General features: G+C 44.6%; 1 protein-coding gene across 2 annotated transcripts in view; it reads right to left on the bottom strand.

Moving 5' to 3' along the window:
• Window positions 1-9,233, bottom strand: part of LONRF1 (LON peptidase N-terminal domain and ring finger 1) — a 43,707-nt gene extending 34,474 nt beyond the window's left edge. The window contains exons 1-2 of one of the 2 annotated variants that reach the window (XM_045018826.1): window positions 8,316-9,233; window positions 3,915-4,033 (exon numbers count right to left, since the gene is read on the bottom strand). In XM_045018826.1, coding sequence (XP_044874761.1) covers window positions 3,915-4,033; window positions 8,316-8,928 — 732 coding nt within the window. In that variant the 5' untranslated portion in view covers window positions 8,929-9,233. Of the gene's footprint in view, window positions 1-3,914; window positions 4,034-7,904; window positions 7,923-8,315 lie in introns of those variants that run through there. The other variant, XM_045018827.1, reaches the window with a different exon arrangement.
• Between the last annotated feature and the right edge of the window lie 18,622 nt (window positions 9,234-27,855).

Below are 27,855 nucleotides of genomic sequence, written 5' to 3'. Positions count from 1 at the left end.
CCCTAATCCCACCCAAAAGGGGGGCAACAGGTATTAAAGGGGGGGGACCTCAGCCCAGGAAGATCTCTCCTTATCCCATAAGCACAAGATCCTTCAGTAAAATCCCAGGTCTTTCAATTCTGGGAACCATTTCTTTTAACCCCAGTGGAAACTGACTGCCAAGTTGCAACAAATTACTGTCCTTACCAAGTACTTTCACTATTTACTCAATCCTACTCCTATTTAACTGCATGACCCAGGCCTTGGCCAATTTGGCTTTTATAAGAAGAAAAATTCCTTCTTGATCCCAAAACAGGCAACTGGTAGACTTGCAGCATCTGCAAAATAGTGTCAAAGCTACCAGTACAGGATAGGGAGGGTGGGGATGCTGGAACAGAGCAAAAAGAGGCTCCACATGGTCTGGGCTAGGCTTTAAATTAACAAATGGTCCCTCACCCTCCCCTATCAGCTACCTTTTCCATTGACAAGTCTCCCCAGTGACAATAATTCTCACACTGCTGAAGCCCTCTGCTCTAACCTAGCGAAAAAGCTAGCTACTTACCATTTTTAAAAATTGAAAACTCATGTCTCCAGCAATCATGTAATATGAAGTATTAAGTTTATTTGAGCTCTGTTCCAAATACAAAAGTTAAAAACTTTTGATATTTGACTTTAATCAACTAATTTCATTCCTGAGCACTAGATAACTAGATCTCAGTTACGAGTCAGTAAACTAGATTCTCTCTCCTTTCAGATTTTTTTGCTATGAAAAGATGAAAACCTAGGACTTTTTGAATCCTGATGTACACATTTAGGGTGTCATAATTCAGAAACACCTTGTCCAATTCACTACAACTTTTCCTAACAATATTGAGGCCAATATGACTTTTTATAATAATTTTAGATAAGTGGGCCAAAACCAAGTTTATAAAAAGGAAATTCACTGCAGCTTTACCTATGGAGTGACTTCCGTAATTCCACAACAAATGGCTGCGACAGTTTCCCTACAATGGCTGTTCGATGAAAGCAAGTTTCCTCCTAAGGAAATCTCTGCCTCTACTCATCCGAGGCAGATTTCTTGGAGAAGAGAGATTCCTCTACATGTCATACAAGGCTTTCCTCTTACATGTCCACCTTTTTATGAATGGGGGCTAAAAAGGTCTTCGGACTTTGTTGGAGGAAGCTATAGAGCAAACTCAATTTTTGAGAAGCTTTGTTCACAAGAACCTGAATTTCTCTCCAGATATACGGAGAAGTGAACATACGTTCTGAAAGCACATTTTGAACGAGTTTTGCCACAAAGAGGATTTAGTATTTCTGTAAATTAAGTTTTATTGACAGATAAGAGCTTGGGAAAAGTGTAGTTTTATTTATCTAACAATGAAAATGAGTGTCTCTACTTCAAAACCAGGTATGAAGAGAAATGTCTTCTAAGAACGATATAAAAATCTGAAGTTTTTAGTCCTGGCTGACAACTGTGTGCACCTCCGCTTATAGGACTACTCCAAGTGTTATTTAATGTTTAAATGCTTTAATGAGAAAAAATTGAATGTGAGTGCTTATATTTTCATACTAAGTGCAGGACTCTAAAGTGAGATATTTGCAGATATAATTCAATTTGCATTCAAATCTCCACACTAAGTTACCTACTGCACATTTTCCCAAAAAGATCCTGCCTTTAAGTGATTACAGCTACCTGTACCACATCCGGAGTCATCCACAATTCCCAAGCAATGAACTTGTTAAGCTGGAGTTACATTTGTAAATATTTACATTTTCAAGTGTTCTCTTAAGTGAACGATAATTTCTCTTTTAAAAAAAAAAACAAAGCCTGGAAATTCAAAATTACGGTAACATTTAAAATTAGATAGCATGAAAACACATTGGAGAATCAAAAATCTTTCATCCTATGTAACTATCACACCTTATGTGTGAGCTGAAGGCATTGATGGTCTTTCAGGAAGTTTTTGATAACCACTTTAAGACAAGAAATATCTTCATTTTTAATTCACAAGATAAATTCACTTGCACTAATAGCTGTTGAAAATTTTCCCCCTTCAGGAACTGAAAGGCATATTGAAGAAACACCAACATAAAAAAAAAATGCTTCCATCTGAAAAAAAAAAAAGCTGCTTTTGTTAGAGCCAAAGAATACAGAAAAGCACTTTGTTTTTAGTTTGTTTACGTTGTGCATTTGACTCCATTTTGTGTTGTCAGTTTTATTATTTCTTCTATACAGTCATTTTCCTCCTTTTGCAAGTCTTTTATACAAAAGGAGAGTGAAGAAACATTTAAAAACAGGATACTGTGCCTATAAGACCACAAAAACTGCCAGGGGGACTCAGGGGCAGAGGTAACACTAGACACTAAAGCAGTTTATGGACAGGATTAGATTTCCAGTTAATGGTGTCCCTCCTTTTAGCTCCACCATGGAGATTTCTGCAGGCTTCACCATTCTCAAACAAACTGCTCTGTCAGAAATCCAAGCAAAGCTAACAAACCATAGGGACCCCATCCTTTCCAAATTCTTCCAACCCATGTATTGCCTTGCCCTCCCCCTTCTTTCACCACACCACAGTCACGCAAATATGCCAAGACCAATTTTAAACAAATCCAGACTTACAAAAAGCTGTTTTAGAATCAAAACTGCAACAAAAAACTCATGAGCAAGATGTTTCAGAAGTGAAAACCACCTCAGCTTCTGACGATCTTGCTTCCCAAATGCCTCATCCAAGTTTTTTTAGAAAGATAGCATAGAGCAGAAGTCTGAAGTTTCAGACAGCTTAGTTAGGTTTTGCCAAACTACAGGGCACGTCAAAACCGAGCCTGTAACAGAAAGCTAGTTTCAAACTTAATACTAATAAAAAGGAATTGTCTATTTAATAGTAACAAAATGGTAATAGACTCTCTCTGGTTTGAAAGCAAACATCTTTAGCCTTGTCCAGGAGTTCCCAAACATTTTACTAAGGTGACTCATCAACTGCATTTTGTCTTTTCGTGACCCACCATTGCATATAGCACTCCCAGTGCAGGCACCGCAACCCTAATCCCAGCCTGGTGCAGAGGTAAGGGGGAGCTGGAGACCAAGCCCGCAACTTTCTCATCTTGCAACAGTGGCAGCGGCTCCTGTCCATGACAGGCGAGTGGCTGGGCCAAACCTGATTGATATTGTAACCAGGTGCATGGGTTTACAGCACCACTAAGGTTTGGCCTGGCCATACCTGTATGGCCAGAGTAACCCTAAGTGGCACTGAGACACCATGCACCAGGTTACAATGTCCAAGCGGGGAGCCAGGCCCAGCCCTGAGGGATGGAAGCCACCACAGTGGGGTCGTCAGTGAGAGAGAGGCTTGCTCTCCAATACCCTCCTGCCCCGCAAGCTCCTCTCCAGGCCAGAAGAAATTTAGGTTTCCCTAGGCCAGGGCTCAGTGATAAGTTAAAAGAGCCCGGAATGTGGCAACCCACCTAGAACCTTCCTGTGACTCACTGGTGGATTGGGACTAATCCTTTTTTTTGTTTGTTTGTTTTTGAAGGGGGGGAGGTCTATTTATCATACAAGAACAAAAAATATATATATATATATTTTTAATATTCACGTAGCATCAGGGAAATTCACTGACAAAAAGAAAAAAAGAAAAGAAAAAAGGACAAGACTTTCTCTGCTTCCACCCTGAAGAGTTTAAAATCAAAATTGATAAAAATATAAACAAGGATGCAGAAAAGCAGCATTTTTCACATCTCACTGACTCCCAGATTTAAGGGTGGGTTTGTTTTTGTTCTTTAAATCAAGCATTCAGACAACACTAATTTGAAAGTTTAAATAAAGTAAGAGTAACTGGGTCAGCCAAATTATTTTGATGCGATTTGAACATCATAATTTATTGTAGACAAATTCAGATTTAAAAAAAAAAAACACAGATTGCAAACCAACTTACCTCTGGCCAATCTGACATTTTAGAGATGATAAAATTTAGATCGTCTATGGCGGTTTTAAACTCTTGGAGGCCAGCATATGATTCAGCTCTGTAAACTCTTAACATCAAGTCACTGGGATCTGAAAACAAAATATTTTTAGTTTTATATACATACATACATACACACACACACACACTTTGACCCAACTAAAAAAGTTAAACATTCCTCTAAGATAACAAAACCCACAAGCATACTAGACTATTTTTAAAAAAATGCAATGGCTTCCCTAAATTTAACAGTTTTGAAAACAATGTTTGCATCAAATGCTTTGCAAAATATTTGGAACCTCCCTTAAATCTTAAAGATAGTCCATTCTAATGTACTTACATAATCTTAGGTTTTAATTTAAAAAAACCTAGATAAAACTACTTAGTTGTAAAAATGAACAAAAAGGTAAATTTTGAAACCTACTCAAGAAGCCCAGATAAAGTTTGTAATATACTTAACATGGACAGTCAAAGTATCTGCAAGTTAGTTTTGCAGTCACATGTACATTACACTTTTAGACTTTGTTTTTTAAAATGTCTTACCTTTGCACAGAGCCACTACCGAGAAAAGTAAAATCATTTTAGTTCAAAGCACTTATGCCTATAAAAAAGTCTAATTTAATTTTAACCTTTTCTGCTGTAAGAAGTAAGTTAACATTTCACTCTGTCTAGGCCAGGAAGTTAGACTGATCAATTTCACTACAATTCTCAAGCACTACTGTGTGTCAGGATTCCAAGTGTTATAGAGAAAAGGTCTCAAGGAATATGACACTATACAAAACCACAAGCATTGATAGGGGACTTGGCAACAGGTATAGTACTTGAAATTACACCTCTACCCCGATGTAATGCGACCCAATATATCTGAATTTAGATATAACACAGTAAAGCAGTGCTCTGGGGAAATACTGTCAGGTCAGCTTTGGCCCCAACTTTAGGTTAAGCACATGCTTTTTGTAAAAACTAAAAATATATCCATGCAACATCTAGATTGCAAACATCAAACCACTGTTCTATTACAAAGTACGGAAGTGAGAATACAACTAGCCAGTTTAATTGTTCAAACAAAGATATCAAAAAATAAGCAAGCAGCATAAACTGTAAGATATACATTTGTACTTCAAATCTTTCAGTTTCACCAAATTAAAATGTTATTCAGGAGGGAATCAAATAAGTATTATGGTATTTTGGATATGCTAAAAAATGTTTTGAAAATACACAAGACAAAGAAAGCTACAAAATTCAGATCACACTATTTATGATCACAGTATAATTTACTAAGTGGTGGAGTTGCACCTATATCAATTATGTGGGGAATAGGAGGTACATGCTAAGCTAAAAGACTCAAGATGCCTTTATTCTGATTTTAACCTGACAGCATCCCTTTACTGACTTCTACTTCATTTCAACTTATTCAGCGTAAGAACTACCCAACCCCACATTTGTGAAGAGTTAGGGGCAAACTTCCATGTTTATAATTAATTCACGTCCCAAATAATAGGAGAGAGTTATTAAAAGCAGTTATCTAAATAAGGATTTGTTCCTTTACAACTCATCTTCTCTTTTAACCTAACTAAAGCTGAGTTTATGGCATTAAGTTCAATTTAGGGCAACAGATTTATGTCAATCAGATTTTGGACTGTATGTCTGGGTAAAGTGGAACTAAGATGGTCTGACAAGGAGAAAAGCTTCTTTAAAACATATCTGAACTAAGGGAATTATTTTTTTTTAAAAAAAGAGTAAGCTAATATAGTTTCCCTCTCTCTCAAACTGAGCCTTTGTGAGAATTCCTCTATGTTACTGGAGGGGGAAAAAAAAACAAAAAAAAACAAACTTGCCTGCCAATAGCTCAGAATATATACTAACAGAATTGTATATTTGCCTTATTTACTTTACAGGAATGTTTTGTAAGAACACACTCACAGATCAATGAATTTAAAGGTCTCTACATATGTATGACATCTATTATAGATTTATACAGCTGTCTTAAACACCTCTAGCACGTTAGAACTACCACATGGAGTAACAACTTTTATTGTATAATTAGTCAGTACTTGGAACACTGAGGTTTTTGGGCTATACAAAGGAAAAGAATGTACAAAGGATTGTGGTCTGAGTAAATCTCTAAATCTGCAATCTAATATATGTATGAATAATCTGCATAAGAAAACTATGGATAAATATTAAGATTGAAAGCTATGTTTTCAGGTTTTACCTGCCATTTGTTAAACCCAAGCCTAAATGTAAACTTGGTAGAACAATGTAATTAAAAAACTCTTCATTCATAAAAAAGAACGGCTAGTGGTGTCACCTACTACAGGGCAGGCCCAACAAAGAAAATAACAGAATGTCACTAGCCATCACCTTCAGCCCCCAACTAAAACCTCTCCAGCCCCTCATCGAAGATCTACAACCCATACAAAGAGAGAGTGTTGAACTTTAATATGCAAATTAGATACAATTAACTTTTTTCTCCTGCTGATGATAGCTCATCTCAATTGACTGGCTTCTTACATTTGGTATGGCTACTTCCACCTTTTCATGTTCTCTGTATGTATAAATATCTTCTTGCTGTATGTTCCAGTTTATGCATTCGATAAAGTGGGCTGTAGCCCACGAAAGCTTATGCTCAAATAAATTTGTTAGTCTCTAAGGTGCCACAAGGACTCCTGTTCTTTTTGCAGATACAGACTAACACAGCTGCTACTCTGAAACTCTTCATTCATAGACACCTCAAATATTATGACAGTCAGAGCCATAAGCTGTGCCATGGAGGGGAGGAGAAGAGATCCTTTAGGTTCTTAATGTCTAACCAGACAAATCCATCTCTCTTCTTCCACTTCCTCAAAAATCCTAAACCATAAAGTGGTGTGTGTCTTCCATATAAATGTTTATAATCACAGAGACCCATTTACAATCCAAAAGCCATTTAGATTTTACTTCGTTTGATTCCCTTCTATGTGTGCCACAATGCTAAATTCTAGATCATTAAAATAAAATACTTAATTCTTAAGAAGTTTCTAGTTTAAAAATAAATCACTCTCAACACTCCATGCTTCTTTGGCCCCATTGACACAGGATGCTACAACTGCGCTAAAAAACAGTTTAGGACATTGCTACAATCAAAATAGTTTACATCCACACATTATGCTTCCAAGAGATGTCTGAAATATTCTGTTACACTCCTGTTTAAGATTTGATTTTGACAGTTTATTCTGAAATGGCAGCTAACATTTCTCCCTAGTATGGACCAGAAAAAAGAGACTTGTGTCAAATGAATACGTTAGCTTGATATCTAAACTTTTTTCCCTCTGCAGCTGGCAATTCCATAAATGCAGTGCCCAAGTATTAAAAATTAAATGTTAAAAAGGTATAATTTCAGACCAAGTTTCTGAACAACCATAGTGAAAATAAAGATACTAGCACTTAACCAAATTCAGTCTTCCATACCGGAACTAAGGCACCATAAGAGGGAACCTGGCATTGTTTCTGTCTAGGTGTTTATGTCTTGCTCATCTCTATAGTATCAAAATGCTTGGGTGAGCTAGACTAACCTCACTGATACAGTGACCACATATGAGTATGTACAGAGCCAAGCTCCTATCAGTGCTCCATAAATAATAATCCAAGCACACACTTTCACCTCCCCGTTTGCCCTCTCTAGCAACAGTGTATTATAAAACTCCTACCACACCCATCTGTGATGTCACTAGCATTACACAACCTGTCCCCCTCCATGCCCCGTCTGCTTATGCAACTAGGTCTGGCCTGCTGGGAATTGTCTCAGTGACACACTTGAAAGGCTGGGAAAACAGCTCTCTCTTTGGAAACAAGGCAAATACAGCAGGCGTGGTTCCAAGATACCCTGTCACCGTCCAACAATGTCTATGTCGGAGGCAAGGAAAAAGCTGGCTTGGGAAAAGGTTTGCAGTAGAGGGGCAGTGTGCCCCACTCCACACGTACCCCTCACGTGTATCTGCTCACCAGACAGCCCTCTTGCAGCCCCACAATCGGTTCTCTCGCTGCTCGTTCCCGTAGTAAGTTAGTGACATTAGAAAAGTCAACTCTTGGAGCGCTAGCAAACTTCAGACTTGTTTCAAAGGGCCTACCCCTGCCAGCTTCCCCTCGTGATCTCAGCCGCTTACTTCGTCCCGGCTTCGACTCCTCCCCGACTGAGCTGTAAGGAGAGGAGAGGGGCACGGGGGAGATGGAGTGACAGGAGCCTGACAAGGACACCCAGCTCCCAGCGGCACACCCGAGGAGCCAAGTCTCGGCCGAAGCGGGACGCCTCACCCTGCCCCCCGGGTGCAAACGGGGGGGGGGGTGCCGGGACCCAGCGCGCAAGCTGAGTCGGCCTCCCCCGCTGCCCATTACCTGCTCGCAAGGCCTGGCTGGCGGCGCTCAGGCTCTCCCGGAAGCGCCCCTGGCTCAGCAGCTCCCCCAGCCGGTTGCCGGTCCGCGCCCTCTCACACTCGGCCGGGAACCACTTCTCCGCCAACTGGCTGAGGACGACGCTGGTCCGGAGCTGGGCGGCGGGGCCATCCCCGTCCGGCGGCAGCAGCAGGTCCCGGCACAGGCGGCAGCGGGAGCGCAGCTCCCTCCGGAGGCAGCGGCGGCAGTAGCTGTGCCCGCACGGAGCGGTCACCGGCTCGCCCAGGAAGCCCCGGCAGCCGCAGCAGGTCAGCGGCCCTGCGGCCGCGCCGCCTCCCTCCTCCCGGGCCCGGCTCCAGTCCAGCCCCTGTCGGAGGCGGTAGTTCAGCACCAGACAGTCCACAAGGGTCTCGAGGCGGCGGGGTCCCGCAGGCGGCCCGAGACGCAGCGCCGCCGAGTAAGTCTCCAGCGCTTCCTTCAGGTGGTTCCCCAGGGCCAGCAGCTCCCCGCGCCGCAGCAGCCGCTCCTGCTCCCCTTCGGGCTCCCCGCGGAGCCACCCGCTGTCCCCTGGCTCCGGGGACCCCTCCGAGCTCACAACCACCGACGAGGCCGCCATCCTGCAGCGAGCCCCCACCCTGCTGCCCCGCTCGCCGTCCGGATCCCAGAGGGGGGTGTGGCGCTCCTCGCGGCGCGGCGCGGCGGTAGCCGGGCTCCGCTCTGCGCACGGCCCCGAGGCACTCGCAACGGGGGAAGTGCGGGGAGTAGACGCTTAAGAGGGTGACGGGCGCAGCACCCACGCGCCCTATAGCAGTAGCTTCACGGAGCAGCCGTTAAACCGTAACCCCCTTTCAAACATCACCGCAGACCCGCCGCTGGCTTACATAAAAGCTGCGTCACCTGACCACGACGTACACTCTCCATTGGCTGAGAGGCACGGCGTGGGGGAGGGGGCGGAGGCGATTACAAAACACAGCTCGACGCTCCCCGCGTGCCATCGCTCAGCGGGAAGAGGGCGGGGCCTAGAGGCGCGGAGGAGCCGAGGGCGGAGCCCGCCGGGGCGGTGGGCAGGGCCTAGGGGAATGGGCGGAGACTCGGTGCGTGTGAGGGAGCTCGCGCAGGTCCGCACGGCTGGAGGGGTTCTCGGGGAAGTTAGTTGGCCCGGGACCCAGTGCACAAGAGGCTCCAGCAGACAGGCAGGCGGAGAAGAAACAGCCCAGTGGTGCTAAAAGTGCCTGAACCTCTGTGCTCTACAGCGCCCCCATTATGCAGAACCTCCTCCCCGGCCTCCAGCTAAATACACACGTGCACGTTTCTCAAATAGCTTTAAACAGTGCCTGACTCTGGCTCTCATGAGAGCAAGACGCTTCTTCCAGCCTGTGCTGAGTGATCTGCAGGTGCCAAACTGTTCCGGGCAGCACTCAGTGGGGCATTGTAACCTTCAGCATTTCAGTTGAGATTGAAGGCAACTTATTGTTTATGTTACTGTAAAGCCTAGGAGCCCTTCTCAGGAACCAGGATCCTGCTGTGCTAGGCCCTATCCTGTTAGGATCTGGGTGAAATTAGGGGGTGAGTTAAAACCCCATTGAGATTGAAGGTTCACACTTCTCAGTGAACATAACTGTAAGCATAAGGCCCCTCCTCAGATGAAAGGTGTGTGCAGGAGATTTTGGTGGAGTAGCACTTTGGGTAGGTGTTGGGGAGAATAGGGGGGAAGGGATGGACAGGTAAGAACAGAGAGAGAAGCAGGAAAGCCAAGCTAGAAAAAGCTAGAGTGAGTGTGTTTGGGTCTGTTAGCTGAAGGGGCTTGGGGCTATAAGCTAAATAATTGCTCCATTTGTGCCTCCTACATTGGGAAAAGCAGGATTCTGTACGTTCTTTGTAAATAAACCCAGTTGCATCAAAAAATACTAGACTCCTTCAATGTCTACTTCTAAATGAAGCATCATCGGGATTCTCAACTCTTAGTTGCTGCTCACTGTCAAAGAGGGACAACAACTGTGTTAGAGGTGAGATCTAGTTTCTAGGGAGAGAGAGAGTGAGCTGTTAAACCAAGATAGAACAAATAATGGAGGTGCTTGCAGGAATCAAAAATGGGCATCAGGATGTAAAACAATACTTAACACAGGAGCTGGACCCTTCACAAAAGAATTTAAAGTAAGACCTGGAAGTTTCACAAAAGTAACTAAAGCAGCATCTGTAGGATTCCCAGTTCAAATAATGCAAAATCCCCGTATCTTTGAGGGGAAAAAAGCTCCCTGGGAGACTTATTGGCTCAATTCAACTAAAATGAATGGGTGGTAAGTGGGACAGAAAGGAAAGTTTCAAGCAGCCAAATTAGGGGTCCCAGCTCTTTCCGTCCTGCAGAACTTACCCCCAGAAAAGGGACTGCTTGTCCAGACCTGATACAGGCCCTTAGCATGCAGTTTCAAGATAGCCTGGCTGAGCTAAGAGCTAGAAGGAGAGACATTTGATAATGGACCAGTTTATAGATGCACAGCTGGAGTTGGACTTGCAGATCAAGATCAGCAAAAGGAGACTAGAGACTGTGGAATTTGCCACAGAACTTTAATCTTTCCTTGCAGTAGTTCATCAGAAGAGGAAGCAACCACTAGTGAGGAAGATGGAAACTGATCAGCATTAGCCCTGGAAGTACAGCTCTGTGTCTAATATGTATGATAAAGAGTGGATTCTAATCTGGTTCATGATCTTACTGAATAATTCAAACAGATACATTTTGTTTGTAAAAAGAAAATAATTCTTTTTTGCATTATTGCCAAACAGTTCAGTTAAGTGTTGATACTATGACAAGAGTAGCCACAAAGAAGGATTGCTATAAATTGAAGGCAGGCCAAGACAGTTGAAGGTGTCTAGCAAAAGCTTCTGTCCCAATTCTGAAAAATGGGGAACACCAAACTGAAGAGGCAAAGCTTAATGGAGGTACAAGTATGAGACCCAAAGGTTTTGTTTAGATCTGGGCAGTTAAATAATAAACAGAGTTTGGCTATTGATTGTATAATAGAATCTGTTATGTGTATAGGAATAGTTGACACAGTCTCAAATGTAAGTTATTAGACCAGATGTCATAAATATAAAGGGAAGAGTAACAACCTTATACAGTACTATAAAATCCCTCCTGGCCAGCGGCACAAAATCCTTTTACCTGTAAAGGGTTAAGAAGCTCAGGTAACCTAGTTGGCACCTGACCAAAAGGACCAATAAGGGGACAAGATACTTTCAAATTTTGGGGGGAGGGAAGGCTTTGTTTTGTCGGTTCTGGGTGCTTGCCGGAGACAGATCAAGAAAGCAAGCAATCCAACTCGATTAGAATTAGTAAGTACTAGCAAGGGAATGCATTAGCTTACTTTTATTTTGGCTTGTGATTTTCTCTGTACTGAGAGGGAGGTGTATTCCTGGTTTTCTTTTTGTAACTTTAAAGTTTTGCCCAGAGGGAAATCCTCTATGTTTTGAATCTGATTGCCCTGTGAGATTATCTTCCATTCTAATTTGAAAGAGGTGCTTCTTTTACCTTTTTTCTTTCTAATAAAGTTCTGTTTTTTAAAGAATCTAATTTTTTTTGTGTGTCCTAAAAAAACCCAAGGTTGGTCTGTACTCATCTTCTTTATTCTCAAGCATCCCCAGGAAAGGGGGTGTAGGGCGTGGGGAGATATTAGGGGGGAGTAGGAACTCCAAGTGGTCCTTTCCCTGAGTTTTGTCTAATCACTTGGTGGTGGCAGCATTACCTAACCTCAGGTACAAGGGAGAATTTGTGCCTTGGGGAGTTTTTAACCTAAGCTGGTAGAAATAAGCTTGGGGGTCTTTCGTGCAGATCCCCATGTCTGTACCCTAGAGTTCAGAGTGGGGAGGGAACCCTGACACCGGACATGCTAAAAAGGCTAAGGAAATAGGGGATCCAAAACTGAACTGCCTAATTAGTCTCAAGTGGAGATTGACTGGGCCCAGGGTACCTATTCAAAAACTGGGAAAATTGGGTCTGAAGATTGGACCTATAAAATTTGAGCAAGAAGTTTTGTGTGGCTGAAAGAATGAATGAGCTAATTGGCTTGGATTTCACTACGGCTAGTAACTGTATAGTCAATTCCAGGAAAGGTGTCATACAAATTTAGTCTGTGAAATTCCTTTTAAAATATTGCTGTGACATTCCCCAGCATTCAATCAAGTGTTGAACAGCTGTGCCCCCCTTAATTCTCTAGCCTGGGATACCACTTACACTGCTTTGCTGCTGAACAGCCACCTCTCCAGGTTCTTCTCTCACACAGCCTCCAGCGTGTAATTTGCTCCCAGCCACACAATATTGAGTGCTACTAGCTAGCCACTCATAAATTACTTATAGGGTGACACCCACATGTTCTTAGTCCTAGCCTTGATCCCAGAAATGTGCATATTATATTGCACAGTATCCCCCGGACAGTATAAACTCACAGTCTGTCATTTTAACAAAAGAAAATAATAATGCACCAACTTTGTTATCTCAAATGGAGTTTCCCACATACTTTAATCTAAAAACACACACTGGTTAAGATAAAACAATAAAATAAGTATATTAACTACAGAAAGGTAGATTTTAAGTGATAATGCATAAAAGTCAAGATTAGTTACAAAATAAAATAAAAAGATAAGATAATTCTTAAACTTTAACAAGCTAATAGGATTTAAAGCAAGTATCTTTCTCAGGTTGGATTTCCTTTCAGCCAGGGACCTTTCTCCCAGTTCAGAGTCCTTCAGGTGTTTGCTGATGTCATGAGCAGAGATATGGGAGAAGGAGAGGTGAGGTGGAGGCCACTGTTTTGCATACTTACACCCCTATCTGAGGCTTACCCCCCACTGGGGAGTGGAAAGTCTCTTGTGTATGTGAGGTCTGAACAGTCTCTGAAATGAAATGTAAAATTCTTATTTACACCATCCCAGTGCTGAAGAATGGCTGCTTAAGCTGCTCATAGCTAAGGCTAAGTTTTTGTCACGAATATTTTTAGTAAAAGTCATGGACAGGTCACAGGCAGTAAACAAAAATTCATGGAAGCCTGTGATCTGTCTCTAACTTTCACTAAAAATATCCCTGGCAAAAGGCGTAAGAGGGTTCAGCACCCACTGCTGCTGGGGTTACCGGCTCCCCCACTGCTGCGGTGCGTTGGAGCTGTGGGGTCCCCCTGCCTTTGGGGCTGGACTGCTGCGGGGTCCACCGGCTGCGGGGAATCACTGCTGCCCACCATGGCTGGGCAGCTGTGGGGGGGCCCTGCCACAGTTGGTCAGCTGCAGGGGGTTCCCCCAATGCCCATCAGAGTTGGGCAGTAGTGGGGTCCTGCCAGCCACTCATCGCAGCTGGGCAGTTGTGGGGCCCTGCCATCTGCCTGCGGCAGCTGAGCAGTTGTGGGAAGCCACCGCTGCCTGCTGTGGCTGGGCAGCTGCAGGGTCTGCCTGCCCCCTGTCCTCTGCTGCAGCTGGGCAGCTGTGAGGTCTCCTCACAAGGGTTAGGGGGCTGGGAATTGTGGTGGGAGCTCCAGCCCCAGGGCAGAAAATGTCACTGAAGTCAATGGAAGTCATGGAATCCATGACACAATCGTAGCCTTACTCATTGTTCTTTAACACCTAGCTGGGGTGCTAGTGAGCTTTTGTCTCTGAAAAACTGGTTTGGAGCTGTTTGTCTGAACCTTGGAGCATGCTATAACAATGATACATAGTAGAATCTAATAAATTCTCATACAATGTTGATGCCCACATTTTATCAGGACAACAATATTCAGTAGATTATGTGTTTTCAAATGATATCTTACAAGGCACACTTTGTACAAAATGTATCATAGTCTTGTAAAAGTGGTGACCATAATAGTATTGACCCTCACAATGGCCTAGATGAGACAAATGGTTTGTAGGCAATTGGTTTGCAATGAGCAAGTTGTCCTGCTCCAAGGGGCAGAAACCATTATAAGAGCTATATGCTGTGGTAGCTTTCCAGCAAGGGAAAAATGGGGAGTGGCTGAAATCTGTTTTGAGATCCAGTTTCTTGACGGAATTTTATCTACTAAAGTTCTAGGGATCTAAAACAAGAACTGATCCCAGTTCGTTTGCTGGATGTTTCTGACAAACAACAAATAGTAAAAAAGGGAACTGCTGTTGCAAAATGTGGGCCGATGCATCTGGTAAACACTGATATAGAAGAAAACTACAAGGGAGAAGGTGAATGCACAGAGCTCCTATTGGACCTGTTCCAGGGCAGTGTTGTACATTTAAATGGGGAACAGCAGAACAGTCTAAGAGACTTTCTGGTTAAGAATCAGGAGTAGTTCTCCTGACCTAACAAAGCTTATAGGTTGTACTGCACTGGCACAGTACAAGATTGGTACGGGGGGGACCAACCCGTTAAACAGCCAACTGGTTGCCAGTAGCAAAAAGAGAAGAAACACTACAGGCCATTGAGGAAGTGTATGAGGAAGACATAACTGAGCCTTCAACTAGTCCTTGGACCTCACCTGTAGTTCTGGTGAAGAGAAAAGATGGCAGCACCAGATTTTGTGTGGACTGCAGAAAATTAAATTAAATCATAGAATCATAGAATTAGAAGGGACTGCAAGGGTCATCTAGTCTAACCCCCTGCCAAGAGGCAGGATTTGTTGTGTCTAAACCATCCAAGACAGGTGGCTATCCAGATGCCTTTTGAGAACCTCCACTGAAGGAGGCTAAAAGATTCTTATCCATGACCACAAATAGATGATGCCTTGGATGGTGTAGCAGATTCAGTCTGGTTTTCCACACTGGATCTTAAAAAAGGGTATTGGCAAGTGGAAGTGGAAACCAAAAAGTGGAGAAAAAAACCCTGCTTTCACAACAGGACAAGGCTTGTGGCAATTTAAAGTGGTGTCTTTTGACTTGTGCAATGCCCTAGTTACATTGAGAGGCTAATGGAGAGTGTATTATGTGGCATTCACCCCTCAGCCTGTCTGTTATTCCTAGATGGTTGCTATCCTGGTGCATGCTAAAACATTTAAGCAGGAACTAAAACTTTTATAAGTGGTCTGTGATAAGCTGAAAGCGGCCAATTTGAAACTGAACCTAAAGAAATGTGAATTGTTCCAAAACAGATAATCTGCCTTTGAAACACAATTAGTGAGATGGGAGTTTTCACTGAGAACAAAAAAAACTGAGGCTGTGCAGAGCTGTCCAACTTCCCAGATGTGCTGAGTTTTACAGGGCCCTACTTCTATTACAGAAGGTTCATTTCTGGGTTTGCCAACACTACAAAACAATTGCATAGGTTGGGTGAGAAAGCAAAACCATTTTAGTGGTCAGCAGATTACTCCTGTGGAATTTTGTGCCCTGCAGGGGGTGCAGAATTCATACCTTCTGCAGATTTCTAATGGATCATAGGTGCTATGATATGAATGATTAATAAATTAATAAAAAAATCTTACTTCTAGTATATGGGTAGATGTTTGCGACATCTTTAGGGGGAAGATAGCAAATTTAAACATACTGTACATATCAGTAGAAATTTCAAGCATTCCTACTATATTTTTGAACATATGCATAATGCTCACATCTCCTTCTAAGATATCCACTCTGTATTAAATGACAGTCCATGATAATAAGGAACTTGGTTTATGGGAGACAAAATATAAAAATATTAAATAGAAACTTGTACTGAAAGTTTTCAATGACTTATGTAAAGTAAATAGTTATCTTGTGAGGCAGTGTGTTGCATAATGCAAAGGCATTTATTGTCAACTAGCACAGACATGGAATGACTGTTTTTGATTCTAATTCCCTTATATAAGCATATTTACATCCTAAATATAATAACTCATACAAATCTATAGAGAAGTACACTTAAGAGTGTTATGCAAAGAGGTGAAAGCAAGGAAGTACTGCAATATGTACTGATATATTTCTCTAATGCACTGATGAGAGCTAAGCACAAGGGATGAATTCAGAAGTAAACGGAGTATCAGTCTTAACTTCACACTGTTGTTTTCGTTGTTTTGTGTCATACCTTAAATTTTATTTTGCTTCCTTTTGGAACAGGAGTTTTTAGTGACACATTCAGGTGAGGTAGAGCACACACACACGCACACACACACGATAGAATTTTAAAGTATTTCTTTTGGCCTGATAAATTGCACTAGCCACTTTGGAGCCAGGCAAGCTATTGTATAAATATGTATAACAAAGTGTTCAAAATACGCATTGTTGACTCAATAAGTTGTAATGGGTTAGTTGAACTTTATACAGTTGATTTTCATAATAAATATTTAAAATACTGTAATTTCCATCAAGAAGATTGGGACACTCTCAAGGATTTCATTTAAACAACATTTTGCGTAGCATGGGGCAGACTGACTCTTTTAGCCCTACAATGGAAGCTTGTATAACAAAAAATCTGAGCTTGCTCAAACTTGGTGGGTTTGAGTTTGCCATGCTAACGTAAAATCTCATGTAAAATCTCATTTGAATCATGATATTGTGATGTTGCATTGTGAGGTAAATGTCACCATATCCTGTTTTGTCATGCCCTGGAAGGCTATAGTCAGAGAGTTTGAGGGTGGAGAAGGAAAAAAATAGGCTGGCTGCTTCTCTCCAATCTGTTCTTTATCATTTTGTGTGCTTGGGATGGATTTATAGAGCAGGGGTTGTTCTGGGCTGGTGTCACAGCACAGTGCAATTTTTATTGTGGTACAAACATCATCACTAAGGTTGAGTTTTATAATTATAATCCAAACTGCTTCAGATTTATTCACTCCATGCAATATAATTAATGTCCTTCAAAAGGAAACTGAACCCATGTTACTCAAAGCAATATATAGATATTATTGCAAAAGAGAATCACTACTTCTCATGAATTATTAAGATAAATATTTGTATTGTGATAGTTCCCAGAAGTTATGTCAGGATTGGAGTTCTATTGTGATTAGCACTGTACAAACTTGGGCCTTGTCCTGAACAGCAGAGAGAAGCAAATCCTGACCACACCAAGCTCAACTATAAGTAGCTCTTGCAAAGTGAACCTCAGAGTCTTCAGTCTAATAGACATGCTTTTTCTATGTAGGGAAAGATCAAGGTTTAAACATGGAACATTTGCTTTATGGCCTAAATAGATATCCCCAAAGGTGGATGTTTTAATTGCAGCATTGCTACATTTGCTACAGTGACATTGCTATATAATATGGTTTTAAAAAGAACATTGTTTATGAAGTAGGAAAATATGGGCTGGCTGAATTCTGTTACTGGAACAAAATTACTTTCCATTGCATATTATTGCTTATGTAACTCAATATGTATTGAGTAAGTATTAAGCAACAATTGCCAAGTAAGGTAGATAAACTACTTGTTCTTACTTTTGCAATTCACAATGTAGACAATGCATGATTTATTCCACCACCAGAACAATAATGCTATAAAAGCTTGGCAAAGCCCATTTGTACACTGGACTTGTAACAGGTTGCCATTTACAGAGCAACCCCTTGGGGCCTCAGGTCACTCTGCTGCACTCTGGCTCTGTTTCTCCCTCACTTCAGGGCCCCTTGAGAACTGCACACAGGCTTCTTGATTAACACCATCCATTCCTGGGGCTGGTTTAATGACAAAAACAGTTTTTAATGCTCAGGGTCCCAAAATAAAGTCCATCACCACACAAAATTCATATTTAACTCTGGTGTCTTATCTCACCTCCAGAGCTTATTTTCTCTCCTAGAATGTTCTCACAACCAGTCCTCACAGCTCTTCCTAGCTGGAACTCAGCCTTCTGCCTTTGGCTTCCAGGTCCAAACCTAATCAGGGTCTCACCTAGGTGTCTCCTGAGCTCTGGGCCCAAACTCCGCTGGTATCAGATTCTTCACTGGAGAAACCTTTTTCATTCCTTACAGTTTCATCCCATTCCCTGTAGCTTCCTGCTGCCCTTTATAGGTTAAACAACTAACAGGGTTGGCTAGCCCCAAACTCTCCAGCCCTTAAGGGGTGAGCTACCCTGTTACAAGACTACATTGGATGTGATTTGCCCTTCCTCCCCCTGGTGTAACATTAGCTTTTTTCAGTATTAAAAGGTTCCTTTCAGACAGTTTGATTTTTGTTCTGAGTCTGTGAAACACAGGAAAACAACCAACAAATACTCAACCTCTGCTTCATAAGGGAAAAAAATGGGGAGAAAACTCTTGTACTCTTCTTTCTGTCTCTGAAGTGTTAGAGTCCAGTCCAGACAACTTTATCTCACAGAAGTAGCCTTTACTAACCCAGTAAAGTCAATTCAACTACATGGGTAAGTAAAGACTACCTGGGTGGATGAATAAGGATTGGCAGGATCAGGCCCTAAGTTTTTCTTATTCATTTATACACATTTTAAAGAGGATCCCATAACTTTTATGCAGTCCTTGGAATACATGCATTTTTTCACAGTAATGCATTTTTCTTTGTCTATAGTTACTAAGTATTTGCAAATCTAATTTGATGTGTTAACTTTTTTTTTTTTTTAAGGATTTTGCTTGGATCCATGCCAACAGACTTTACATCAGCCCCAAATCCCCTTTTCTACACAATTCCAAAACATATGTGGGGGGGAAGTGCACACATATTGATTGCCTCTGACAAATATTTGAACATTCTTTATTTGTTCTGTTCATTCTTCATGGAGTTAAATAACCGTTAAAGTAACTAAATTATAACTATATAGGTGTATATGTGGCTTTAATTTGGAATGAGCTATAAAACAGGTTTATGCCTAACCTGTTGAAGTTTGTTTTTAAAATAACTCATATTATCTTTAAACAGTTAATTTACTCTGACACTCCCTTCATCTCTTCTCACATGACCAGCAATCAGGCTCTCACACACAACATTTGTCTGCTTTATGTCAGGGCAAAGGGAACATCCTCTTTAAAAGTATCGGATAACTTGTTCCCAAATTAATTAACTATAGTAATTACATTTGGTTTTCTTAAACTAATTAGGCTTTTAATAGCAAGTACAATATAAAAGGGGAAACAAAAAGAATTAACAATAAAAGCTGTTAAACATTTAACTGCATCACTCGAGCTCCTAGAAAGATCTGGTGAAGATGCATGATAAATGCTTGAGCTGGATTATGGACTTCATAATTCTCTTTCATGGGAGCAATGATTTATGAACGATCATTCAGTTAAGACGGCTACATACAGCCCAATAAATTAAATGCAATGCATATATTAGTTCTCCATTCTAAGTGAAATGTCAATACTAATATTACTGATAAAATAGAAAGTCAAGAAATTCATTTATAACATAGCTCCTTTCGTCAGAGTATCTAAAAGCATTTTACAAATATAATTAGTTATGTCTCTTAGAACCCCTGTGAGGTAGGTAATTATTACCACACATATTTTATAGATGGATAAACTGACTCTCATAAAGATCCAGTGACTTTTCCAAGGCTACTCAGTAAGTCTAGTCCCCTTTTCTGAACAAATTCCTAATAAAACATCCGCCCTCTTATATATCCTGATAACCACAAATCCATGCCATAACTTACTTTTAGGGTCTGGTTTCAAAATATGGATAGTTAAGAGTAGAAGCTGTGCTTACTAGTTCCTGGACCCCAACACATCCCAATTCAAAGGATATGCCCTCTGGGATGACCTATTGGTCTTGTTGTCCATTGCCTAGAGAAGCACACAGGATTTTCAGTTACTAGTCCTGGGGCTTAGATGCTTCCACAGGTGCTGAGTGCTGCAACTTTATTTACAAATGTAGGGATCAGGGCAACAACTGATCCCAGACTTCAAAATTAGGTATTACACTGATGTTAGGCCAGTTCTTATCTCAGCCTTATTAAAAGTAAACAATAACACAACAGAAGCTTCTGAAAAAGGTCTATGCGGAATCCTTATGATCTGTCATAAATTGTGAAACCAGAGGCAAAGGGGAATGATGTCCACAATCTCATAGCTTTCTACCTAGAATGAACCCTCCCTCCCCCTCCCTCCGGCAGAAGCACACATACATGGGGGGGCAGTACAAATATTTTAAGGGGCAAATTCTAAACAGAATACAGTTAGACAGGGAACAGGTTGGAAGTTGGTTCATAGAATCATAGAAGATTAGGATTGGAAGAGACCTCAGGAGGTCATCTAGTCCAACTCCCTGCTCAAAGCAGGACCAACACCAACTAAATCATCTCAGCCAGGGCTTTGTCAAGCCAGGCCTTAAAAACCTGTAAGGGTGGAGATTCCACCACCTCCCTAGGTAACCGATTCCAGTGCTTCACCACCCTCCTAGTACAATAGTGTTTCCTGCTACCCAACCTAGACCTCCCCCACTGCAACTTGAGCCCTTTGCTTCTTGTTCTGTCATCTGCCACCACTGAGAACAGCCGAGCTCTATCCTTTTTGGAACCCCCCTTCAGGTAGTTGAAGGCTGCTATCAAATCCCCCCTCACTCTTCTCTTCTGCAGGCTAAATAAGCACTTCCTTCTTCTCCCAAAAATCTAAGGCAGTCAGACATGCTCAGTTACACAAAGAGGCAGAATTACCCACCTGAGAACACACCTTTTTCTGAAGGCCTTCCCAGCTTGCGTAGAGCTGGCATACTGGTTCTGTACTGGCCCTACTCCTACCTTCTGATGCAGAGAGAGTATGTCAGTGGCACCAGAGGGTACTTTAGCTATAGGCAGACTAGGCAGATTCTGTAGACTTACTCAGATTCCTTCTGTGGGCAGCAGTGGTGTCAGATTAGCGTAGGACTGCCCAGGGGAGGGTGCAGTAGCTATCTGGAGCTTGAGGAGCAGGAAGCAGCCTCCAGCCGGGGCTAAGATTGTGTCTGTGGCACAGTTGCTCCTCCTAGCAGCACCGTGAGTGCTGCTGGAGCTTTGGCCACAAATGTAGTGATCCGCCTGATTCCATGTCACTGCCCAGCCTTCACTGGCTTCTGTAAACCCTGCTGCCCAGGCAGCCCTCTGCCCCTCCCTTGCCACCTTGGATTTACACTGCAGCTGCCACTTCAACTTCACTGTGTCTCAGGACAGTGAGGAGCTAATCCAGAAAGGTGTGGGGGTTAGGGTTGCCAACTTTCAAATTGCACAAAACCAAACACCCTAGCCCTGCCCCTTCCCTGAGGCCCTGCCTCCGCTCACTACATTTCCCCTTCCTTGGTGGCTTCCTCTCCCCTACTCTCACTCACTTTCACTGGGCTGTGGTAGGGGGTTGGGGTGAGGGCTCTAACTGGGGATGTGGGCTCCAGGGTGGAGACAGAAATGAGGGGTTCACGGTGCGGGAGGGAGCTCCAGGCTGGGGCAGGGAGTTGGGGTGCAGGAGGGGGTAAGGGCTCTGGCAGGGTGTGCAGGCTCTGGGGTGGGGCTTGGGATGAGGGATTTGGGGTGCAGGCTAGGGGTCCAGGCTGGGGCTGAGGGATTCAGAAGGTGGGAGGAGGCTGCGGGTTGAGACAGGGGTTTGGGGTGTGAGAGGGGGTATGGGCTCTGGGGTGGAGTTGGGGATGAGGGGTTTAGGGTGCAGGAGGGGGCTCCAGGCGGGGGGGGGGGGCCAAAGGATTCAGAGTATGGGAGGAGGCTGCGGGTTGAGTCATGGGGTTCTGGTGTGGGAGGGGATGAGGGCTCTGGGGTAGGGCTGGGGATGAGGGGTTTATGGCGCAGGAATGAACTCCAGGCTGGGGGGTGGGGCTGAGGGATTCAGAGTGCAGGAGGGGGCTGCAGTTTGAGGCAGGGGGTTGGGGCGCAGCAAGGGGTATTTGCTCTGGGGTGGGGGTGCAGACTCAGGGGGAGGCAGGGATGAGGGCTTGGGGTGCAGGAGGGGGATCTGGGTTTGTGGGAGGGCTCAGGGTGGGGCTCAGGGTTGGAGCATGGGCTTACCTTGGGCGGCTCCCAGTCAGGGGCGGCTCCAGGCCCCAGCACGCCAAGCGCGTGCTTGGGGTGGCATGCCACGGGGGGCGCTCTGCTGGTCACCAGGAGGGCGGCATCCTGGGGCTCCGGTGGACCTCCCGCAGGCGTGCCTGCGGGAGGTCCACCGGAGCTGCGGGACCGGCGACTGGCAGAGCGCCCCCCCGTGGCATGCCGCCATGCTTGGGGCGGCGAAATGTCTAGAGCCGCCTCTGCTCCCAGTCAGCGGTGCAGCGGGACCAAGGCAGGCTCCCTGCCCGTCCTGGCTCTGCTCTGTGCCTCTGTGCTTCTGCTCTGTGGCCAGCAGGTCCAGCTCCTAGATCGGGGGCAGGAGGCTCTGTGTGCTGCTCTCACCCTCAGGCACTCCCGCCCCCCAGCTCCCATTGGCTGCAATGCTTGTGACAATGACCAAGTATTGCCACTGATGAGGCAGTTGCTCTGAAGTGGCCTATGTTGACACTTTTCTTAAAATCTTCCACCCTTGCAGTGCCACTACTGGTGCAGCCACAGCTGCAGAACAGTTAGTTGATGGTAGAAATTCCTGTGTCTTGCCCTGTCTACTCCACTGATTCCATTGTTGCTGCTATTGGTGTGACTGTACCAATGCTGAAACAATGGTAGGATAAGTACTGAAAATTTCCCCTGTAGACCCATCCTCCTGCCTGGTTTACACTACAGTATTTACAAAAAGTTCCAAGCATAGCAATGCCACCAGTGCAAGCAGCAGTGGGTGCTTGTAGCGGGCCGGTGTGGCTCCCCTCCTCCCCGGGGAGAGTTGAGCCCCGGACACAGAAAGGGGCGGGGCTACAGTGTGGTGAGCCCGCCCCTCAGAGGGTCAGACGGCGACCCAGAAGGATAAAAGCCGGGCCTTCCAGCCCAGTCAGTGCCCAGCCACTGGGGAGAGCAGACCTGTCTGAGGGAGCCCCTGATGGAGGAACTGCTGGAGCCCCGGGCAGCTGCCTGGACTGGCCGGAGAGCACCCTACCCTGCTACTGGGAAGACCTGCCGGAGCTGCCTTGCGCCACCTATGACGAGGAGCCAGTAGGAGCTTCCCCACTACCGTGCTGTTACCCCGAGGAACCCCCGGAGCACGATTGGCCGGACTTCCCCAGGGAACTACCTGATCTACCCCCCAGCCCGGGTTGTGAGGAACCCATGCAGTGGGACTTTCTGGGACCAGACGCCGTGGACCAGGTAGGACCAGAGGGGGATATTGGAAGTGGCCCGGGGGCAGCTGACCTCAGTCAGGCTGCTGACCAGACCGAGCCCATGTCAGTGTGTTGTGGTCAGGATCCCCACTGACCATCAGCGGTGACGACCGCTGCCTAGGGCCCCGGGCTGGGACACAGTGGAGTGGGTGGGCCTGTGTCCCCCCTGCCACCCCACTCACGGGTGGCAGTTATCCCCCTCACCCTATTGCTCAGCCTGCTGCAAGAGGCCCGAGCTCCTGTACTGTTCCCTGCTCAGCCTGCTGCAAGAGGCCCGAGCTCCTGTACTGTTCCCTGCTCAGCCTGCTGCAAGAGGCCTGAGCTCTCCTTATACTGCTTGCTGCCCAGCCCCTGCACCCGAGGGCCTGGGCCTTTCCTAGACTATTGGTACTGTTGGCAGCTCAGCCTTGCAGAAAAGGCCTGAGCCCCAACTGACTCTGTCTTTGTCACCTAGCCTTAAAGGGACAGGACAGAACCCCCGGGAGACCAGCGGGCCGGTGTGGCTCCCCTCCTCCCCTCAGAGGGTTGAGCCCCGGACCCGCCTGTTACAGTGCTGTAATGTCTATGGTGCTTTTACCATCTCCGTGTCTATATCTGCTCTGGAACACTAGGGCACTCACTGTTGCTAACACTAGTGGAATTGCATGGGTGACAGAGCAACAATGGGAAACTTCCCTGAAAACCTTGGTTTAGATCCAGCACAGCTGGCTAGCATGAAGGAGAGGAGCTGGCAACAGTCCTTTTGGGAAGCTTGGAGCAGTCTACTCAAATTGAAAGCACAAGGATTACCATTGTACTGAGCAAATAGACAATGGCACAGAGGAAGGCTCCTTATGCCCTCTGCCTCCTCCTGTGCCCAGCAGTGCCTTTTAATTCTGTTATGTTAGGGACTGTGCTATGTGAGCAGGACCCTTAAGTATCACAAGAGACATGAATAAACCATATGCACAAATATCATTAATAAAGAATAACTCTGATATTGCGGAACTAAGTGATACATACTTAGCATAATGCTGGGCCAAATTCTGGTCTCATTGAAGTCTATGGCACTGACTCCGATGGGATGAGGATCTGGCCCACTAATATACAGTACACCTTGGAACTGCTACTTATTATATATTTAGACATCTGATAAAAAAAACTTTATCAATAATCTACAGCAAAAGAACCTCAAAACATAAAGCTACAGGGAATACCAAGTTCAAATTACTTCTGGCTCCAACCTGGTATCAAGCTGTGCTACATATAGCTCTGCTCTTCCTCAGGACAGCCTAATAATTGCTTTGCACCATCCACAAACATTCCTTACTAGAAGGATGAATCCTCAGTTTGGTAGGAAAGAAAATGAAGAATGAAGCCTCTCCGTTCTTATGGGAAAGCTTTTTTTAATGGTTAGGAGCAGCTTTATTTCAGTATGACTGGGGTTCCCAAGCAAGGAATGGTGATGTTGTATGTCCCTTTTATGACAAGTCACTCTGCTTTGCTATAAGAATTCTGTCCTTATCTCTGATGTCTGAGAGTATAAAATATTATTCTCTTGTTTACTCCATGACAGCATTCTTGGCTAGCTCTGAAACAGACATACAAAAAATAGCCTACAGATATTTGCTCAGTAAAGGGATAGTTTCAGGAAAAGTGGATTAGCATTCTTGGAAAATCAGCTACAAAGTGTCAGGTGATTATGCAGTGTTACATAAGTGCTGTGTTTGGGGTGTAGCCAAGCACTTCCAGAATTTATGGGACAAATTCTTCTCTCAACTAGGCCAGTATAAATCTGGAGCAACTTCAGTGAAATCAGAGAGCAGAATTTGTTTCTATTACTTTAACTTTTTAAAAGTGCCTCTTGTAGTAAAGACAATTTCTTATCCCATGGAATACCTGAACAAGATGGTCTTGTGGTTAAGGCACTGGACAAGGACTTGTAAGCTCTGGATTTTATTCCTGCCTTTGCCACAGGCCTCCCCTGTTACTTTGAGCAAGTCACTTAATCTTTGTTCCTCAGTTTCTCATATGTAAAACTGGGAATATACGCACCTCACAGGGATGTTATAAGGAAAAGTGTATTAATGTTTATTTGGCGCTCAGATACTACACTGTTTGCGGGTGTGCGTGCATATAAGTGTAACCCTTCTGCCCCTCTGAGTTGGCAGCAACAAGGGCCGGGTTCAGTATCCAGGGGTTCCGTTTCAATAACAAAATGCAAAACCGGCTCGAGCCCCCACCCAGTGACCTGGGACAATTACCTACCACCCTCCCGGGCGCCTCTAGGAGGCAATACTTCCCCATTCGCAAGCACAGAGTCCGAGTGTAGCAAAATCCTTTTAATAAAGGAGGGAAACAATGCGGCATCACGTTGGAGAGACACCACAAACAGGACTATACACAAACCATAAGCAAAAAACCCACCTCCAAGTACATTTGGCACTGTCCTTTCCCCCTTAGGGTCTTAAGTCCAATCACCCCAAAGTCCAACAACCCAAGAGTCTCTGTCTCTGGTCAGTGCCACCCCAGAGTTCAAAAGTTTATCTGCCGAGTTTTACCCCCCCAGCCTGGGTGGAAATGGGGGGGGCACACACAGGGTGTTAAGGGACATCTTACGTGGGCCAGGGTCGACTGCCCCGCTTCTCCATGGAGTTCTGCTGCAGCCTTCACCACGACTGGCTCCACTCCATCAGCTGTGCCGCTCCTCCAGCCAACCCGTGAACCGCATCAGCCGTCCCCGCGAACCGCTCCACACTGCTCACTGTTCCACGGGCTGCGCCAATGTGCTGCAGACTGCTCCGCTCTGCCAGCTGCTTAGCAATCAATCTTCAGACTCCCCCACTCAGTGATCTCAGCTCAGTAAGCTTAGCTCTTTTAGTGATTTCAGCTCTTAGTGGTTTCAACTTGTAGTAGAGGAGCCCCAGTGCCACCTTGGCCCAACGTGAATTCAGGTCAGCAGCCTCCAGATGGACTCCTAAAGGATTCAAAATTAGCTCTGCTTTTTAACAGTGGAGAGAGAATGTGCAATGGGTGTTCCAGGCCCTCAAAAGGGGCCCATACCATCAGGTACACACACCAGTCCCCAGCATCTCTCCCTTCACTGGGTTTTGGAATCCATGTCCCTTGTCTAGCAAGTACTATTTAATGTAGGTTGAGTCATTTCTGTCATAAAGCAGTCTCATAGTTCCTCATTCACATAATTAAGGTAACAGCACTTTTTTTCCTTCCTGCCCCAATAACAAAGAAATTGGGGATTCCACAGCGTGAAAATAACCATCCCATGCTGCTGTGTGTTATGCTAAGTGGAGTGGGTTTACCAATGCAAATGCACATTCCTAAAATTCCTTTGCCCACTCCTCATAATGTACCACCAGATGTCAGGGTAGATCTCATCCTGACTCTGCTTACATAAGTACCTAATTAGATTAGACATTGATTATATTCTTCTCATCCAAAATATATGAAAGAGCTATGTAAAACCAAATTGTTGTTGTTAATTATTATTTTTGTCTTCTCATGTGGGAAAACCCAAAGGCAGATGCTAAGGGGGATGAAATCTCTACAAGGTTTTTCCTTGTAAAGTTCCTCCCCTCATTGTTCTATGTTATGTTTGTCTTCCATCTTCCCCCACAGAACAAAGCATACCCAGATTTCCACTGGGGCTATGGAATGCTAGAAACATCTGCTCAGGAGCCCCAAGCCTCTTGGTCTCTGACAGTTCCCCACTCAAACCCTGGTAACCTGAGTTCAACAGAACTACTCTGATAGGGCTCCCACAGCTGGCCGCTGCCTGGTGGAGGTATTGTAGAGTGGGGCGGGGCTTGAAAAATAAGATAGCCTTAAGCTGTTTTAGAGCTCCTTCCTGAATTCTACTGGGCACAAGGGTGGAGTGGGGGAGGGGTGTCATGGGGTACTCTCTCACTGCAGGTGACATCTCCTCCTTCCTGCTCTGGGGCATAGCTCTCTTTTAGGTCCAACACCTCACCTCGCAGTATCTCGACCTCTTGTCCTCTCTCTCACACTGTAGCCCATGCTCTTCTTCTTTGAGAATCAGACCTCTGGCCATGTCACTACATGTTTTCCCCTTCTGGGATAAAGAGTCAACCTGGACCTACTGTCCAGGCAATGCCATTCCATCAGTGGCTGGTAGGGGAACCTGGGCTCACCCACTACTCTGGGTTCCATACGAGGGACCCTACAACAAGGTCTACTCAGTCCCCAATCTTGCTGCTCTCTCCCTGGGCTGCTTCCTGCTCTGCCTTCCACAGGCTCTCTTCTCCACTCTTCTCAGTATGCCTTTCCATAAGGGCCAGGCTCCCTGGGTTTCCTCCTTCCCTCTCTAATGCACAGGAGGTAGATACTGACTTCCTCGTCACCACAATTTCTGTTGCCTACTTCCTGGCTTTATACTAGCCCACCCCACACGTGCTCAGCTGAGCTTCATCTCCCAATCAGGGGTTGTTTCTCCAGCCTCTGCCCCTTGTGTGGC

The sequence above is a fragment of the Mauremys mutica genome, chromosome 5 (assembly GCF_020497125.1).
Source record: "Mauremys mutica isolate MM-2020 ecotype Southern chromosome 5, ASM2049712v1, whole genome shotgun sequence".
Classification (NCBI taxonomy): domain Eukaryota; kingdom Metazoa; phylum Chordata; order Testudines; family Geoemydidae; genus Mauremys; species Mauremys mutica.
Note: the sequence above shows the minus strand (reverse complement) of the source record. Positions and strands in the feature narration are given on the sequence as shown.